This window comes from Boleophthalmus pectinirostris, unplaced genomic scaffold (genome assembly GCF_026225935.1).
Source record: "Boleophthalmus pectinirostris isolate CB_2022bp ecotype Guang Dong unplaced genomic scaffold, ASM2622593v1 HiC_scaffold_2, whole genome shotgun sequence".
NCBI lineage: Eukaryota > Metazoa > Chordata > Actinopteri > Gobiiformes > Gobiidae > Boleophthalmus > Boleophthalmus pectinirostris.
The window spans coordinates 41755534-41772734 of record NW_026571152.1 but is presented as its reverse complement, the minus strand read 5'-3'; the positions used below and the strand labels follow the sequence as shown (position 1 = coordinate 41772734).

The following is a 17201-nucleotide window of genomic DNA, read 5'->3' as shown; positions in this document are numbered from 1 at the left end:
ACTCCAGTACATGTAATCTGTTACTCTCCAACACTGTATATGACAATATCAGAACCAGAAACAAAAGTGATATGGTTCAAAAGACTTGAAAAGATCGACTTTGACAATAGACACATCCCACTGGGAAAACAAACATGGAGGTTTGATGTTCACTTTTTCGGAAAATCCTTCCCAGTGTGAATTGTGCGTGATGACCAGATGTCTGAAATTTGTGATGCATGTATAGGCGAGTTTCATTGTTGACAAAAGCGTGCGTTGCATGCAGGGAATTATTTTGGTAAACACTAATTCAACACGACGGACGGAGCGAGAAAGCACGTAAAGGGTATTGATCCCGGTTATTTATCCACTCTAACGGCAGAGGACCCAAGACCATTTGACCAGAAATTGGTCATAAACATCAACGGGCAACAAATCACCCTTTTCAACCACTACAGAAGGTGGAACAAACCAAATTTCTGGTCAGAATCACCAACTACCTGGACAAATATTCACTTGGGCGACATCCACAATGACTTGGTGGAAACTCCTGGGCCATTCACAGCAGAAAAGATGAAAACCTCCAAGAGTCTCGATGTGTTGTTGAACTTGTTGGAGTCCACGGTTTGTTAGGATCTTCTACGTTTGCTCTGCGGATGTTTGAAAGTCATTTAATTCACCGTTGGCGGTTCTTTTCACTCAGAATACGAAAAAGACATTTTCCTTCTTCCGTGTTTCTATTTGTGCATCCGATAATGCAGCAGGAATTTACCATTATCGGTGATAAATACGCGAGGTTACACACTGTGTTTGACGCTACCGTGTTTCTTGCCTCCGACCAAAATATTTCCCAGCAGCAACGCGGGCTTTTAATAACAATGACGTCAGCTGAAACTCGCCTCAACTCGAGCTCAACTCGGCTTTGTTCCTCTTCCACTGCTATCGTTTCTATCCAGGCGATTACAGGCCCTTTAAACCCTGCTGTCCTGTTGAGCCGTTGAGGAAAGTTTATTATTGTTATTATATATATATATTATTTTTATTTATTTATGAGACAGGGACAGTGCACAGTCTGGTACAAAGATGTTTTGTGCCAATTCGCAGCACGAGAGCTAAATTCCACCTGTAGACCCTGGTGCTTGTTTTTTTTTTTTTTTTTTTTTTTTCCTGGAACAGTTTATCGGCTGCGTGACTCTGAGCAAAGCAGGATTCAAGGACTATTGAGTCGAGACTTTTAAATGTGCCTTTGTTCAGTCTGAAGAGGTTTGTTTTTAGTTTGGAGGCCTTGGGGGCGGCTGAAACTGAAACTTTGGCGAATGAAAAGAGCATTGTTTTCTTCTCAAAGGGACAATATTCCACTGTTCTCTGATCTAAAGTGTGTTATAATGTTGTTTCCTCATCACAAACACACCTGGAGCTGCAAGATGAAGGAAAAAAGGGGTCACTGGGTCATTAAAAAAAAAGTCCAAAATAGCAGTACAGGTGCTTTACGAGGGTTAAACTTATAATCTTAACAGACAGGGACATTGCTCTTACTGAAAAATGTAAAAGTGGCAAAGTGGGTACCTTGCTCACTTCTAAATTTAAAGGTCCAATACTAGGGATGTAACAATAACCGAAATATCGTGATATCGTATCGTCAAAGTTCTCACAATAATATCGTGGACTAGAGCCCGACCGATATATCGGGTGGCCGATATTATTGGCTGATAAGGGCCGATATTTCACGTGGGCATGTTATACCTCGTTATAAAGCTTAGACTCTCTACATTATGTTCATTTAATCCAGTTTACAGACAGATAAATGTCCTGATATGTGGCTCCACATCAGTATTTATCAGTGGAGTCATTTGTGTGTGTGTCTGTACTGTCCCTGAACACACCACAGAGTCACATCACGTCACGTCACTCACGTGTGTTTGTTTACACCCGCAGCCGAGCGCAACACTGAGATTATTTTCTTTTTACGGACAATCGGTTTGAATCTGGATTAAAAGGACATTTATTAGTGCAGACCGAAAGAGCCAGCTGCTTTTAGTGAGCCGAGCCAAAAGAGCCGGTTCTCTAAGAACTGGAATACCCATCACTAGTGTGTAGAATGTGATGCAAAAATGTCATTAGTCCGAACTACTGTCTGTAAATATGATGTAAAGAAGCAGAAAAACAGTAAATGTTGCTTAAATAAATCCAATTTAATATCCACTAGAGCCAAACCTAAGTTTTTTTTAGACAATTCAAGATTTACAGTGAATTTTTACATCACTAAATATATCAGCGATTATATTGGCTATCGGCAGCTCCAACTCCCAGTTTATCGGTTTCATATCGGCCACAACAAAATCCATATTGGTCGGGCTCTATTGTGGACCATCACAATATATCGAATTACAATTCTCTTTGCTTAAATGAAGAGTTATGATGCAGCAACAGCTTAAAAAACACATGGAACTACATAGACCATGATCCTTTGCTCCATTTTAGTGCAGACGACAAGAAGAAATAACAGTTCTGACACTTTTAAGTCTTTTGGATTAAGTCTTGTCAAGGCATTTTAAGAGGAAAAAGTCACATATTTACAGTTTTAGCTGTTTAACCTCCACAAAATATCACAATAAATATCGTACTGTGATGTTTATCGTGAAAATATCGTACTGAGAGATTTGGATTTTGTTACATCTCTATCTCCTCTCCTCCATATCGTGAGCTTTCCCATGATATCGTGAGAAATATCGTACCGTGAGGTTCATACCGTGATGATATCGTATCGTGCTCCTTGCATTCGCACCTCTGCAAGAACTTTGGTGTGCGTTTTCTGTTTCTTTTGAAGTGTTTTTAAGCTCCACACACTTTGACCCCCCCAGAGGAGCTGGAGGAAGTGTCTGGGGTGAAGGAAGTCTGGGAGTCCCCGCTTAGACTGATGCCCCCGCGACCCGACCCCTGATAAGAGGAAGAAAATGGATGGATGGACACTTTGTTTTTTCAATTATCCATTGATTCAAGTCAAACAAACTACAGCTTCATGACATCACAAGGTGGAGCAGAGCGTTTTGAGCTTTGGAGATGAAGACAGACGAATAATAAAGATTTACTCAAACATGTGAAAGAAACAAAACACAAGTCCAGGTCTGTTTTTGAGGCGGTAACAACATTCTAACATGGATTAAACCTTAGAAGAGTCATTTTTGTGTAAATATAGGAGACCACAGGGGGGCAACAGTCACAGTCGCCGTGTCCTTAGGCAAGACACAAGACTGTCCAGTATGAAAGTGGAGTGTGTCTGTCTGTGTGTGTGTGTGTGTGTCTGTGTGTCTGTGTGTGTGTGTGTGTGTGTTGTGTGTGTGTGTGCGTGTGTGTGTGTGTGTGTGTGTGTGTGTGTGTGTGTGTGTGTGTGTGTGTGTGTGTGTGTGTGTGTGTGTGTGTGGTGTGTGTGTGTGTGAGTGTGTGTGTGTGTGTGTGTGTGTGTGTGAGTGTGTGTGTGTGTGTGTGTGAGTGTGTGTGTGTGTGTGTGTGTGTGTGTGTGTGTGTGTGTGTGTGTGTGTGTGTGTGTGTGTGTGTGTAGGTGTGTTGTGTGTGTGTGTGTGTGTGTAGGTGTGTGTGGTGAGTGGTGGTGGTCGGAGGGGCCTTCAGTCAGTCTGTCCCAGACAGTGTCGGGAGTAACAGATTACATGTACCAGAGTTATGTAATCAGAGTACAAATGATGAGTAACTGTATTCAGTTACAGTTACTGTTTCAGTGAGTGGTAATTGGATTACAGTTACTTTGTTGAAATAAATGGATTACACAAAGGTATTTTACTGTTTTCACATTTTGGGCTGTATCCTCTTTTTCTTTTTCTTTTTTTTTTTTTTTTCAGTAATTCCACTAATTGCCGGAAACTAAACCAGGACTCAGATTTAAATTAAACCAGGTCTAAACCCAAACTAAACAGGAAACTAAACCAGGACTAAACCAGGACTAAAAACCAGGACTAAACCAGGTCTAAACCAGGTCTAAACCAGGTCTAAAACCAGGACTAAACAGGACTAAAAGGACTAAAACAGGATTAAAGCAGTCTAAACCAGGTCTAACCAGGTCTAAACCAGGACTACCAGGACTAAACAGGACTAAACAGGACTAAACCAGGACTAACCAGGACTAAACCAGGTCTAAACCAGGTCTAAACCAGGACTAAAATGGGACTAAACCAGGATTTAACAGGACTAAATCCTGCTGTGTGGACGTGTCTCTTCTTCTTCTATCAATAATATTTTTAATTTGGTTCAGTAAAGTCTGGACTTTTTATTTTCTTTTATCAGACAAAACATCTTATGTTACGATTTCCTCGTCTTTGTTTCTCTACAGTAAATCAAGTAATCCAAAGTATTCAGATTACATTACTCACTTTAAGTAATTTAATGGATTCTGTTACAAACTACATTTTGGGGTATGTAATCTGTAATCTGTAGGGGATTACATTTTAAAAGTCACTTTCACAACACTGGTCCCAGGGCAGCTGTGGCTACAACAGTAGTTTACACCACCGCGTCTGGAGTGAATGAATAATGCTCTGTAATGCGACTTTGGGACAAATATCTGTGGAAAGTGCTATATAAATAAAAACTTACTAAGTTTTGGACTTTTTAAAATGTTTTCCAGGCTGAACATTCCTCCGTTTGAGTGCGCCCGGACCGTTCTCACAGGACTGGACCCGGACGACGTGTGTGAAACCCAAGAGACGGTGAGATTTAACACCATTTTGATCTGATTATTGTATTGTTTTCTGCTGGGACTAGGCGTGTGCAAAAATATCTAAATATCATATTGTTTAATGTGATGATACAGTATTGATATCGTAGTGTATCGATATATCTCCAAGAGTATTTTTTGGTTGATTTTCTAGATTATTTTGTTACAGAGCTACGGTTTTGTTGCTTGCTCAAAGGGAGGAAACTCGTTTATGCAACACATTTGACATTTTCGCTGTTTAGATGAGTAAAATGGGAGTGTTCTGATAAATTTTCATAACATTTCGTAACTTGGCGCAAAAGTTGTTTTAGTGTCAGAGCCGCGATTGTACAAAAGACATAAAACTGCATCACTCTGACATTTTAAAAGGAAGAAATGTTTAACTCTGGGCAGATACATGAACTATGACCTTTAGTTTGTGTTGTAGAACTCTGTTGTCCTGTTACTGATTTGTTTGTTTTCTCTTGAAGTATTTATGAAGATGAACGAGTTTAAAGACGACGCTCTGACAAAGGAATAAAGGGTAAAGGCAGAATCAGTTCAAGCTTCAGAATCCGTGTGTCATTTGTTCATTCGTTTTTCAAAATAAAACCAAAAATAAGAAAACCAAAAAACAACTATTATCATTATTTGTCTCCAAAACCAAAATGAAAAAAACTGATCCTGTAGATAATTTTACATCAACCTGCCGAGGGACTGAAGATGGAAACGAGCCACGTTGGCTATAATCTTTACTTATTAAATTTTTTATCTTCATTAAGATGTATTTGTTTTTTTTTAGTTTTCGATTTTGTGTTTAAATGAAAAACGGAAAAAACGGTTAACGGACGTTTCTCATTTACGTGACTTAAACTGAGATGCCGGACTGAACCAGGACTGAACCAGGACTGAACCAGGACTGAACCAGGACTGAACCAGGACCGAACCAGGACCGAACCAGGACCGAACCAGGAACCGAACCAGGACCGAACCAGGACCGAACCAGGACTGAACCAGGAACCAGGACTGAACCAGGACTGAACCAGGACTGAAACCAGGACTAAACCAGGACTAAACCAGGTCTAAACCAGGACTAAACCAGGTCTAAACCAGGACTAAACCAGGTCTAAAAAATGACTAATCCAGGTCTAAACCAGGACTAAACCAGGTCTAAACCAGGTCTAAACCAGGTCTAAACCAGGACTAAACCAGGACTAAATTAGTTCTAAACCAGAACTGAACCAGGTCTAAAAAATGACTAATCCAGGACTAAACCAGGACTAAACCAGGACTAAACCAGGACTAAACCAGGACTCTACCAGGACTAAACCAGGACTCAACCAGGACTCAACCAGGACTAAACCAGGACTAAACCAGCACTGAAACAGGACTAAACCAGGTCTAAAAAAATGACTAATCCAGGACTAAACCAGGTCTAAACCAGGACTAAACCAGGACTAAACCAGGTCTAAACCAGGACTAAACCAGGACTAAACCAGGTCTAAACCAGCACTGAAACAGGACTAAACCAGGTCTAAAAAATGACTAATTCAGGTCTAATCCAGAACTGAACCAGGTCTAAACAGCAGCCCACGATATTAATACTGCATCATCACATTAAACAATACAATATGTTGATATTTCAGATATTTTTGCACATCCCTAATCTAAATCTTGGTTTATCTGATTATTCTATTTATATTATTTTTTTACCGGGTTTGTAAATGGGCCCACAGTTTTTCCTAATGTTTAACTTGTCGTGTTTTAAAGATGGACGACATGAAGAAGCGAGTGAAACAGGAGACTCCGGACGTGCTGCGGCTCTGTCACACCGTCCCTCTGGAGGTCGTGCGTCTCGGTCAGTTCCTCTCACCTCTCGCTGAAATGTGGCGTAAACTAACAAAAACACGTCTGTTGATTCCGTTCGTAAACCGTGACCTGGAACTTGGTCTGGTCTCCTTGAAGATTAGGGTGGTCTAAATGTTTTTATTTTTTTATTTTAACAACCATTTCCCGTTTACGTGACTTAAACTGTGATGCAGGACTGAACCAGGACTGAACCAGGACTGAACCAGGACTGAGCCTGGACTGAACCAGGACTGAGCATGGACTGTTGGGTGATCAGGACTGAGACCGGTTTAGTCCTGGTTCAGTCCGGCGTCACAGTTTAAGTCACATAAATGGGAAACGGTCGTTACCTGTTTTTTTCCATTTTTCATTTTTTCATTTTGGTTTTATTTATTCAGTTACAGGTGGTTTTACAGCTCAAAAATCCCTAGAAAAACAAACATTCTGACTGTGAGCGAGTCGCCTCTCCACAGATCTGACCTGGAACTTGGTCTGGTTGGTCTCCATGAAAATTAGGTGTGGGCCAGTTTTTTTTTTTTTAGATTGTAGATTAGAACTCTGCATTTGGTTTCATATCTGGCCAAAATATTTGGGTCCAAATTTTATGCAAATTAATTCATATTTAGAGTTTGCTCAAGACACTTGAAAATTGCCCTTTAGAGCCTAGACCAGGAGTGTCAAACTCATTTTGTTCCGGGGGCCGTATCGAACCGACTTTGATCCCAAAGTGTCCAGATCAGAAAACTCATGTCATATAAACCCCAAAAATAACAATAAGTTCAAATATTTTGTGCAGAGAAACACAAATCTATTACAGAAATCTTTTTTAATTGATGAACTCTTTCTTTTACAAAATATTATAATATTATGAACAACCTGAAACTTAAAAAATAACCCAGTTTCAACACAAAGTTTTAACATGAACTTGTTTAAAATGAACTTGTAGAAATAGGAATAAGTCCATTTTTGTTGTAAAATTCTGCACTCGGCTCCACTTTTCTCATGTTGGACATTTTTCTGATGAGGGTGTCACGGTCAACAGTCAAAACGATCGTCCTTTAAGAGCGTTTGGAAAGAGACAAGTCTTCATTTGTGCTGCTCTGGTGGGAGGGGCCACGTACAGAGACGCTGGAGACGCTGCTGTGATAAACACCACAGAAAATTAACAAGATTTTAATAAAAAATATAGAATTAAAATATTTTAGTAGAAAATCAGCCGAGGGCCAGATTAAAGGTCTTGGAGGGCCGGATCTGGCCCCCGGGCCGCATGTTTGACACCTGTGGCCTAGACTATAACATAGAACCAAATAAATAAGGCCTGTTCGAATAATTTGTCATTTTATTCTGCAAACTTCAACTGACACTTGCATAAAAATGACTTATAAAGTTCATAAAAGTGTCTCGTAAAGTCGAGCTCCTCTGTGTGTTTGTTGGCGTCACTAAAGATGCTCCTGTGTGTTTGACTCCTGCAGTAGAAACAGTTTCTGATCTTCATTCTTTGTTCTACTACAGTTAAAATCTTGCAGTGACATCACTGACACTTTCCTGAATGCAGATTCAGCCGTTCCTGAAAGTCTGCATCATCAGCCCAGTCTCCTGAGGAATTGTTAAAAATGTTTTTGGCAGATCAAGAGCTTTGAAGAAACACATGGTGCTGATGGAGACAAACTCCCTGATCTGCTTCTCTTCATAATCTGCTGGATTAAGAGTTTTGTCACGTGGCTTTGGTGGATCCACTGAACCTTCCTTTTCCATAATATTGTGATCATCAGTTTCTTCTGTTCTTCTGTCGCACTGGACTGAAGAATGCAGGACAAACATTTCTTTACTCAAGGACCAAAGATGTCGCCCAAAACTGTTCAGGTTCTTTCTTCACAACTGAATCTTCAGACTGTGAAGCTTCTTAAGGAAAACAAAAATACCAAAAAAATGCCAAATTTGTCCATTTCCAGGAAACTTCATGCAGCTTTAGCAACGTCTAAAAGATCTATTTTTCTTCCAAAAACCTAATGCAGGTTCTAATCGAGGTGATACTTGTGAAACTTTATTTTTACCCTGCTTTGATGGACCACACTAATGGGCCGTGTACGTTCACATGACTTTTTTCTCTTAACATGAGTTGTACTTGTGAGTTATTTTTGTCTAATATTTAAGTTTGCTTGATCTGAAATGAGTAAGCGTAACAAAGGTACAAAAAAAATTAAGAAATCGGGACGGGGCAAATACTTTTTCACAGCACTCTGTATACGGTAATTATGCCGTATTTGACACCAATCTTTTGTTATTTTTGCTACTTAACATTGCCATTTATATTTTTTCTCTTTGTTATTATAATATATTATGATGTGAAAGCTCCTTTGTCCAGATCCTTGTAGATCAATAATTGTCAACAATCAGCAATTGTCTAAGTCTAAATGTTGAATGCCAAGTTGCTTTAGTGATTATGGCGACAGGTCGGTGTGTTTGTGTGACCCTCTGACCGTTTTACTCACTCATATTTTCATTTTAACAGGCGGAAAAGGTTATGATCCAGAAAAACAGGACTACGCAGACTTTGAGGCCTGGCTTCAGTGTTATTACGTGGACGGAATGAAATCTCTCCGGGACAGTAACGGACGAACTATTTGGTTTAGTGTAAGTTCACGTGTGCATGTTTTGATCATTCTATAATATTTTTTTTTACTTAAATTGGTGGGAGAATACATGTGTTGTAAATGTAAATTTTAGTTTTATACTGATTAATAAGCAGTTTGTGAAGAAAAATATGTTGGAAATTACAGATAGTAGAGAGTAGATTATGTTAATTTAAACACAATTTCAACAAAATAAAGGTGTTTTCTTATTATTTTATTCGTCAAAATATTATCTCTGTGTGTATTTGGCCTAGTTTTGTCCTACTCCACATTATAGTTGCTTGCGAACAGTTATAGAATTCCCCAGCGTCATGATTTCCAACCAGAAAGTCAAATCTGAAACCTGAAAAAAGGCCAAACGAGGAAAAATGTTTATAATTTTTACTAAAGATCTTACATGTGTTTTGGTAAAATGAGTAGTCCAACCTGTCAAAGGCTTTTTAAACACATCCATCTTTAATAATCACGGTCGGGCAAGTGACTTTAAAACTGTAATGTGTTATTTATTTATGACGTGTTTCTGACATTTCAAAGTCATTTGTTACATTACAATATTACTGTGTTTAAAATGTAAAATATTACACAAATATTACAGAACTTTTAAGTTACTCTCACCAAAATAACTGTGAAGATGCTGAACTTCTGCGCCGTATATGGACTGAACCAGGACTAAACCAGGACTAAACCAGGACTGAACCAGGACTAAACCAGGACTGAACCAAGGACTGAACCAGGACTGAACCAGGACTGAACCAGGACTGAACCAGGACTGAACCAGGACTAAACCAGGACTGAACCGAGGACTAAACCAGGACTGAACCGAGGACTAAACCAGGACTAAAAACCCTAACCAGGACTGAACCAGGACTAAACCAGGACTGAACCGAGGACTAAACCAGGACTGAACCGAGGACTAAACCAGGACTAAACCAGGACTGAACCGAGGACTGAACCAGGACTAAACCAGGACTGAACCGAGGACTAAACCAGGACTGAACCGAGGACTAAACCAGGATTAAACCAGGACTGAACTAGATCTAAACCCGGACTGAACCGAGGACTAAACCAGGACTAAACCAGGACTGAACCGAGGCCTGAACCAGGACTAAACCAGGACTGAACCAGGTCTAAACCAGGTCTAAACCAGAACTAAACCAAACCTGAACCAGGATTAACCAGGATTAAAATAGAACTGAACCTGAACCAGGACTAAACCAGGATTAAACCAGGACTAAACCAGGACTTAACTAGGTCTAAACCCGGACTGAACCAGGACTGAACCGAGGACTGAACCAGGACTAAAACAGAATTGAACCAGGACTGAACCAGGACTGAACCAGGACTAAACCAGAACTAAACCAGAACTAAACCAAACCTAAACCAGGATTAACCAGGACTAAAACAGAACTGAACCAGGACTACACCAGGACTTATCTTGGACTAGAACTTGGAATCTCTGAGAGAACCCCGAGCCCGTGGAACAGGGTGTCTGTAAGGCACAATCGGGCATCAGCTCCGGTTCGCCCCGTGGAGCGTGGAGTTCTGCGTCGGTCCTGTCGCGTCTCCGCCGTTTCACCGCTGCTGATATTGCGGTGATTTTAGCGAATTTGCATGAAGAAAAACGAAAAACCCACCACTTCAGTCCAGGTTAAAAATGCATTGTAATGGATCGTCCGTCTTGTATGTTTGATGAGCAGATTTCTCTATGTTCGCTGTTGTGCCTATTTGGAATAAGAACTCAAGATTTGTCATCCCAAAAACTGGACCACATATTATCACGGGGGTTTTTATCAGCAAAACGTATTATTATGATGAACTGGAAGGAACGCAAACATAAATGTTTCGAGATAGACAATTGGTACAAAGATTTTTTGGATTTAATTTCTATGGAGCAGGCGGCTCAATCGTTGGACACAAAAAAAAAAAAACGGACTGATGACCTATGGACTGTGGCAAAACCCTATTTGGACAAAGCACAGTAAAATAAGAACAACATACTCTTGGATAATGTCAAAATATATGTGTATGTAAATGTTTGTGTCACTGCATTGAGAAACTCTGTACTGTTTTTTTTTTTTTTTTTTGGGGGGGGTATTATTATTGTTATTATTATTATTATTATTATTTTATTTATTTATTTTTTATCCTTATTATTATTTATTTTTATTATTATTATTATTATTATTTATTTATTTATTTTTATTTATTTATCCTTATTATTATTATTATTATTATTATTGTTTATTTTATTTATTATTTTTTTTTTTTTTTTTTTTTTTTTTTGTATGCGTGTTTAGTTAAGTCTGTCTTATTGTGGATGTGACAAATTATAAATAAAAAAAAAAAAAAAAAAAAAGCATTGTCACACGTGTTATTCACATTTGTACCGAGTGAAATATTAACATGTTTTTCCCCTGTAACGCCACATTACTGCGTTACAGCAAAAAGCAATGCAGTACAGTAATTTGTTACTTTTATAACGCGTTACTCCCAACACTGTTAATAATTATTACTACTAATAAATTACTTTCTGTGTTTTTATTTCTTCAGGGAAATCCAGGTCCTATGGCGCCTAAAGGTTTGTATCACAGTATTTTTATTTTACTACTGAAATCTGCAGTTGTCTCCGTGGTGAAGTGATTGTTTTGCGTAGAATGTTCCACAGTGAGGTTTTAACGTCTTGCGTTTACTCAGTTACAGATGTTTAATTATTTATTATTATATATATTTAAGAGTATAATATAAACCAATAGGTATAAAAATTAACATGCACAGGGAGAGTGTGTCTGTGTGTGTCTGTGTGTGTGTGTGAACATTAACATATATTTAGATTGTGTTCTGTATTGTGTAAGTTTATTCTATAACATTTAGGACATTTTCTTTCCTGCTCTTATAAAAGAGGCTTTCTTTTGTTGTTGTTTTCTGTACATAGTTCTGCCTCTTGTATCCTGTTTTATATGTTAATATGGTTTGGAATCCGTGTATCATTCGTTCATTGGTTTTTCAATATAAAACCAAAAATAAGAAAACGAAAAAACAACAGTTTTCTAAGCTATTTTTCTCCAAAACCAAAATGAAAAAACAGATAACGGCTGTTTCCCGTTTATGTGACTTCCATGACTGCGATGCCGGACTTTTGCACCGCATACGGACTGAACCAGGACTGATCCAGGTCCGAGACCAGACCGGGACCAGAGCGGGACTGAGGCGGGACAGACCAGGACCAGAGCGGGACTGAGACCGAGACCAGTGGTCCGAGCGGTTCCGTGTCATCGTCTCCGCGCTGGTTCCGTGCGGGGAAAGTGAGAATGTTCTGTGGACTACAGAGCTGCTCTGGTCCTCCGCGCTCAAGAACCGCGGCTGGTTCCGAGGTGGAGCAAAGCCTCCAACTGACGCTTTCACACCAACGAAAACGAACCGAACTAAGAGCTTTTGGTTCAAATGGACCAGGTCCGGGATCAGACCGGGACCAGAGCGGGACTGAGACAGAGACAAGACCGAGACCAGACCGGAGGCTCAGAGCCCACGGCAGGACCGGAGCTCGAAGGTGAGGCTTGGACCCCGCGGAGGCTCAGAGTCAAAGCGTGGAGTCCGCCCCAGTCCCGGTCTGGTCCCGGTCTCAGTCCCGGTCTGGTCTCGGACCTGGATCAGTCCTGGTTCAGTCCGTACACGGTGCAAAAGTTCGGCATCGCAGTCACGGAAGTCACGTAAACGGGAAACGGCCGTTATCCGTTTTTTCCATTCTTCATTTAAACACAAAATCGAAAACTGAATAAACAAATCATTATCCGTTTTTTCATTTTGGTTTTGGAGACAAATAGCGAAGAAAACTGTTGTTTTTTCGTTTTCTTATTTTTGGTTTTATATTGAAAAATGAATGAACGAATGATACACGGATTGTTTGGCAAAACAAGTGTTAAACTTCAGCCTAAACCCTTTTGGTCTACAGAATAACTTTATTTATATGCACTAACTGCATAATTTGTTTGTTTTGTGTTTTTTTGTTTTGTTAAATCATTGTTATATGATGCATGATTATGTGAATTGACCGAAGAACTACTACTACTACTACTACTACTACTACTACTACTACTACTACTAATTAATGCAAAAATAACTTGGAAAAGCAGAAGTGGGGTCACCTGTCCAAAGGTCTGATCTCTAATTCGGTATCACCTGCTTGTCTTCGTGAAAGTATCACTGACTGTTTATAAATGGACGTAACTAACCCACTAACCCGCCAACCGCTGCGTTCTTTTTCACAACAGCCGGAAATGCCGCAATGTCGGGTAAACGTCACGTCCGCTTAATGGTTTTCTGTAGGGGTGTGCAAAAATATCGGAATATCGATATATCGTATCGTTTAATGTGATGATACAGTATCGATATCGTGGGCTGCTGTATCGATATTTCACCAAGAGTATTTTTACGTGTGTTTTACTAAATTATTTTGTTACAGCTACAGATTTGTTGCTTGTGGAGTGAAAGGAAACTCATTTATGCGACACATTTGACATTTTTACTGTTTTGAGGATTAAAATATTTGTGTTTCATATGAGCTTTGCACTAAGAAATAAAATAAATATTAATAAAAATTTATTAAAAATTAATAAAGCCTTTTAGTATCACAGCCACGATTTAGCCTTTATTTTTTATTGAACCGTATCGAGTCGTTTTGAAATATATCAAATCGAAAGTTCACTGTATCGAGGTATGTATCATATCGGCAACTTCTTCATGATACCCAGGCCTAGTTTTCTGTGTGTAAATGTGTGTGTAAATGTGTGTGTAAATGTGTGTGTAAATGTGTGTCGTTTTCTCCAGCAGCTTCATAAATCTGCCTCATCACCAAATCTTCAACCAACAAACTCCACAAAGGATAAACATTCTAACATGAACAATTTATCCACAACGATCAAGAGAAGAAAGACCAAAACTTAAAGGAAACAACGACGACGCATTAGTGACATTTTCGTTAGTTTTGGTCTTTCTTCTCTTGATAGTTGTGGATAAATTGTTCATGTTAGAAAGTTTATCCTTTGTGGAGTTTGTTGGTTGAAGATTTGGTGATGAGGCAGAGAAAACGACACACATTTACACACACATTTACACACACATTTTAACACACACTTTGCTATAAAAACGCACCAACCGTCAGTGTTGGGGAGTAACAGATTACATGTACCAGAGTTACGTAATCAGAGTACAAATGATGAGTAACTGTATTCAGTTACAGTTACTGTTTTAGTGAGTGGTAATTGGATTACAGTTACTTTGTTGAAATAAATGGATTAAACCAGGACTAAACCAGGACTAAAACTAGAACTAAACTAGGACTAAACCAGGACTAAACTAGGTCTAAACCAGGTCTAAACCAGGTCTAAACCAGGACTAAACTAGGTCTAAACTAGGACTAAACCAGGACTAAACTAGGTCTAAACTAGGACTAAACCAGGACTAAACTAGGTCTAAACTAGGACTAAACTAGGACTAAACCAGGACTAAACTAGGACTAAACTAGGTCTAAACCAGGTCTAAACCAGGACTAAACCAGGTCTAAACCAGGTCTAAACCAGGACTAAACCAGGTCTAAACCAGGACTAAACTAGGTCTAAACTAGGACTAAACTAGGACTAAACTAGGCCTAAACCAGGTCTAAACCAGGACTAAACCAGGTCTAAACCAGGACTAAACTAGGACTAAACTAGGTCTAAACCAGGACTAAACCAGGCTTTAGGATTTAACAGGTCTAAACCAGGACTAAACTAGGTCTAAACTAGATCTAAACCAGGACTAAACTAGGTCTAAACTAGATCTAAACCAGGACTAAACTAGGTCTAAACTAGGTCTAAACTAGGACTAAACCAGGACTAAACTAGGACTAAACTAGGTCTAAACCAGGACTAAACCAGGACTAAAACTAGGTCTAAACTAGGTCTAAACTAGGACTAAACCAGGACTAAACTAGGTCTAAACTAGGACTAAACCAGGACTAAACTAGGTCTAAACTAGGTCTAAACTAGGACTAAACCAGGACTAAACTAGGTCTAAACTAGGACTAAACCAGGACTAAACTAGGTCTAAACTAGGTCTAAACTAGGACTAAACCAGGACTAAACTAGGACTAAACTAGGTCTAAACCAGGACTAAACCAGGACTAAACCAGGTCTAAACCAGGACTAAACCAGGACTAAACCAGGTCTAAACTAGGTCTAAACCAGGACTAAAACAGGCTTTAGGATTTAACAGGACTAAATCCTGCTGCGTGGACGTGTCTCATCCTCTTTTATCAATAATATTTTAATACGGTTAAGGAAAGTCTGGGCTTTTTATTTTCTTTTTAGCAGATAAAACATCTTATGTGAAGATTTCCTCGTCTTTGTTTCTCTACAGCAAATCAAGTAATCCAAAGTATTCAGATTACATTACTCACTTTAAGTAATTTAATGGATTACGTTACAAAGTACATTTTGGTGTATGTAATCTGTAATCTGTAGGGGATTACATTTTAAAAGTCACCTTCCCAACACTGCCAACCGTAAATTATGTTTCTGGCTGTTGTAAAAAAGGTCTGTTGACTCTGGCTCCAATTCACTTTCCCCTTTCATTTTGGTCTTAAAATGATTTATTAACCCACTCTACATGATCCTGGTGTTTTTATTTCGCGATTTTGTCTGTAAATCAATTCCTAGTCCTAATATGGAACTGGCTCCAAATTCGCCCCCATAACTTCAGCCTCGATGAGCTTCATTTGACTGGACCTGAAGTGTATAAAGTCACACTCACTCACTCCTCTTCTTTAGTCTGTGAAAGATAAACAAGTTTAGACCTATTCTGTGGAACACTTCAAGCAAAGCAACAACATCTCCGTGGAGACGAGCAGACGGCACAGCGTACGCCAGAAAAGTTACATGATGAACCTTTAACGTATGTGTTTTCTATCAGGCGCTAAATCACCCAAGGCGAAAAAAAGAGTAAAGAAAGAAGAGGACCACGACTACACCGAGAAGAAGAAGAAGAAGAAGAAGGTAAAGAGTTTGATTTTTGCAAGCCGGGACACGTGGACTCAGTCTGGGTTTGTTTTTCAGCCTGTGAGTCGCCGTGGAAACGCTACTGAGAAAAAGGCGGTGAAAAAGGAAAATGTGGACAAAAAAACAATAAAGAAAGAGAAGGATGAAAAGGTCCGGAAAACACGCGCACCTCCGGACAAAAAGAACAAGTCTGTGCCCAGGAAGAGGAAGAACACAGAGGCTCCAGCGGCAGGTGCAGTTCAGAACCAGCGACTTTAAATCAGACCGATTGTGCTTTTGTTTCTTAGAATTTGCACGTTTTAAATCACAATATTGATCTAAAACAACGTAATAAAATGAACACATGAGCTGATTTCTGTGTTAGAAAACTGTGGTGTCCAACAGGAGCTGATGTGGATGTTAAACGTGATAACACAGCGTCGAATGGACTAAACCAGGACTAAACCAGGACTAAACCAGGACTAAACCAGGACTAAACCAGGACTAAACCAGGACTAAGCCAGGACTAAGCCAGGACTGGACTGAAGCAGAACTAAACCAGGACAAAACCAGGACTGGGCTAACCCAGGACTGAACCAGGACTAAACCAGGGCTAAACCAGGACTGAACCAGGTCTAAACCAGGACTGAACCAGGACTGGACTGAATCAGAACTAAACCAGGACTGGACTGAAGCAGAACAAAACCAGGACAAAACCAGGACCGGGACCAGACCGGAACAAGACCAGGACTTAGACTGGGACCAGACTGGGACTGAGACCAGGACTGAAAACGGTTTAGTCCTGATTTAGTCTGTATGCAGTGCAAAAGTTCGGCATCGCAGTTTAAGTCGTTACCCGTTTTTTCCATTTTTCATTTAAACACAAAATTGAAAACTGAAAAAAAAAAATGAAAAAACAGAAACTGATAAAAAAATGTTTTTTATTTTGGTTTTAGAGACAAATAATGAAGAAAAGTTGTTTTTTTGTTTTCTTATTTTAGTTTTTATTTTGAAAAACGAATGATA

General features: G+C 39.4%; 1 protein-coding gene across 2 annotated transcripts in view; it reads left to right on the top strand.

Annotated features, from left to right (window-relative positions):
- neil1 (nei-like DNA glycosylase 1) overlaps positions 1 to 17201 on the top strand; it is a 30588-nt gene that overhangs the window by 12694 nt on the left and 693 nt on the right. The window contains exons 4-9 of one of the 2 annotated variants that reach the window (XM_020928212.2): positions 4616 to 4697; positions 6455 to 6542; positions 9045 to 9166; positions 11716 to 11743; positions 16111 to 16190; positions 16254 to 16428. In XM_020928212.2, coding sequence (XP_020783871.2) covers positions 4616 to 4697; positions 6455 to 6542; positions 9045 to 9166; positions 11716 to 11743; positions 16111 to 16190; positions 16254 to 16428 — 575 coding nt within the window. Of the gene's footprint in view, positions 1 to 4615; positions 4698 to 6454; positions 6543 to 9044; positions 9167 to 11715; positions 11744 to 16110; positions 16194 to 16253; positions 16429 to 17201 lie in introns of both variants that reach the window. The other variant, XM_055155205.1, reaches the window with a different exon arrangement.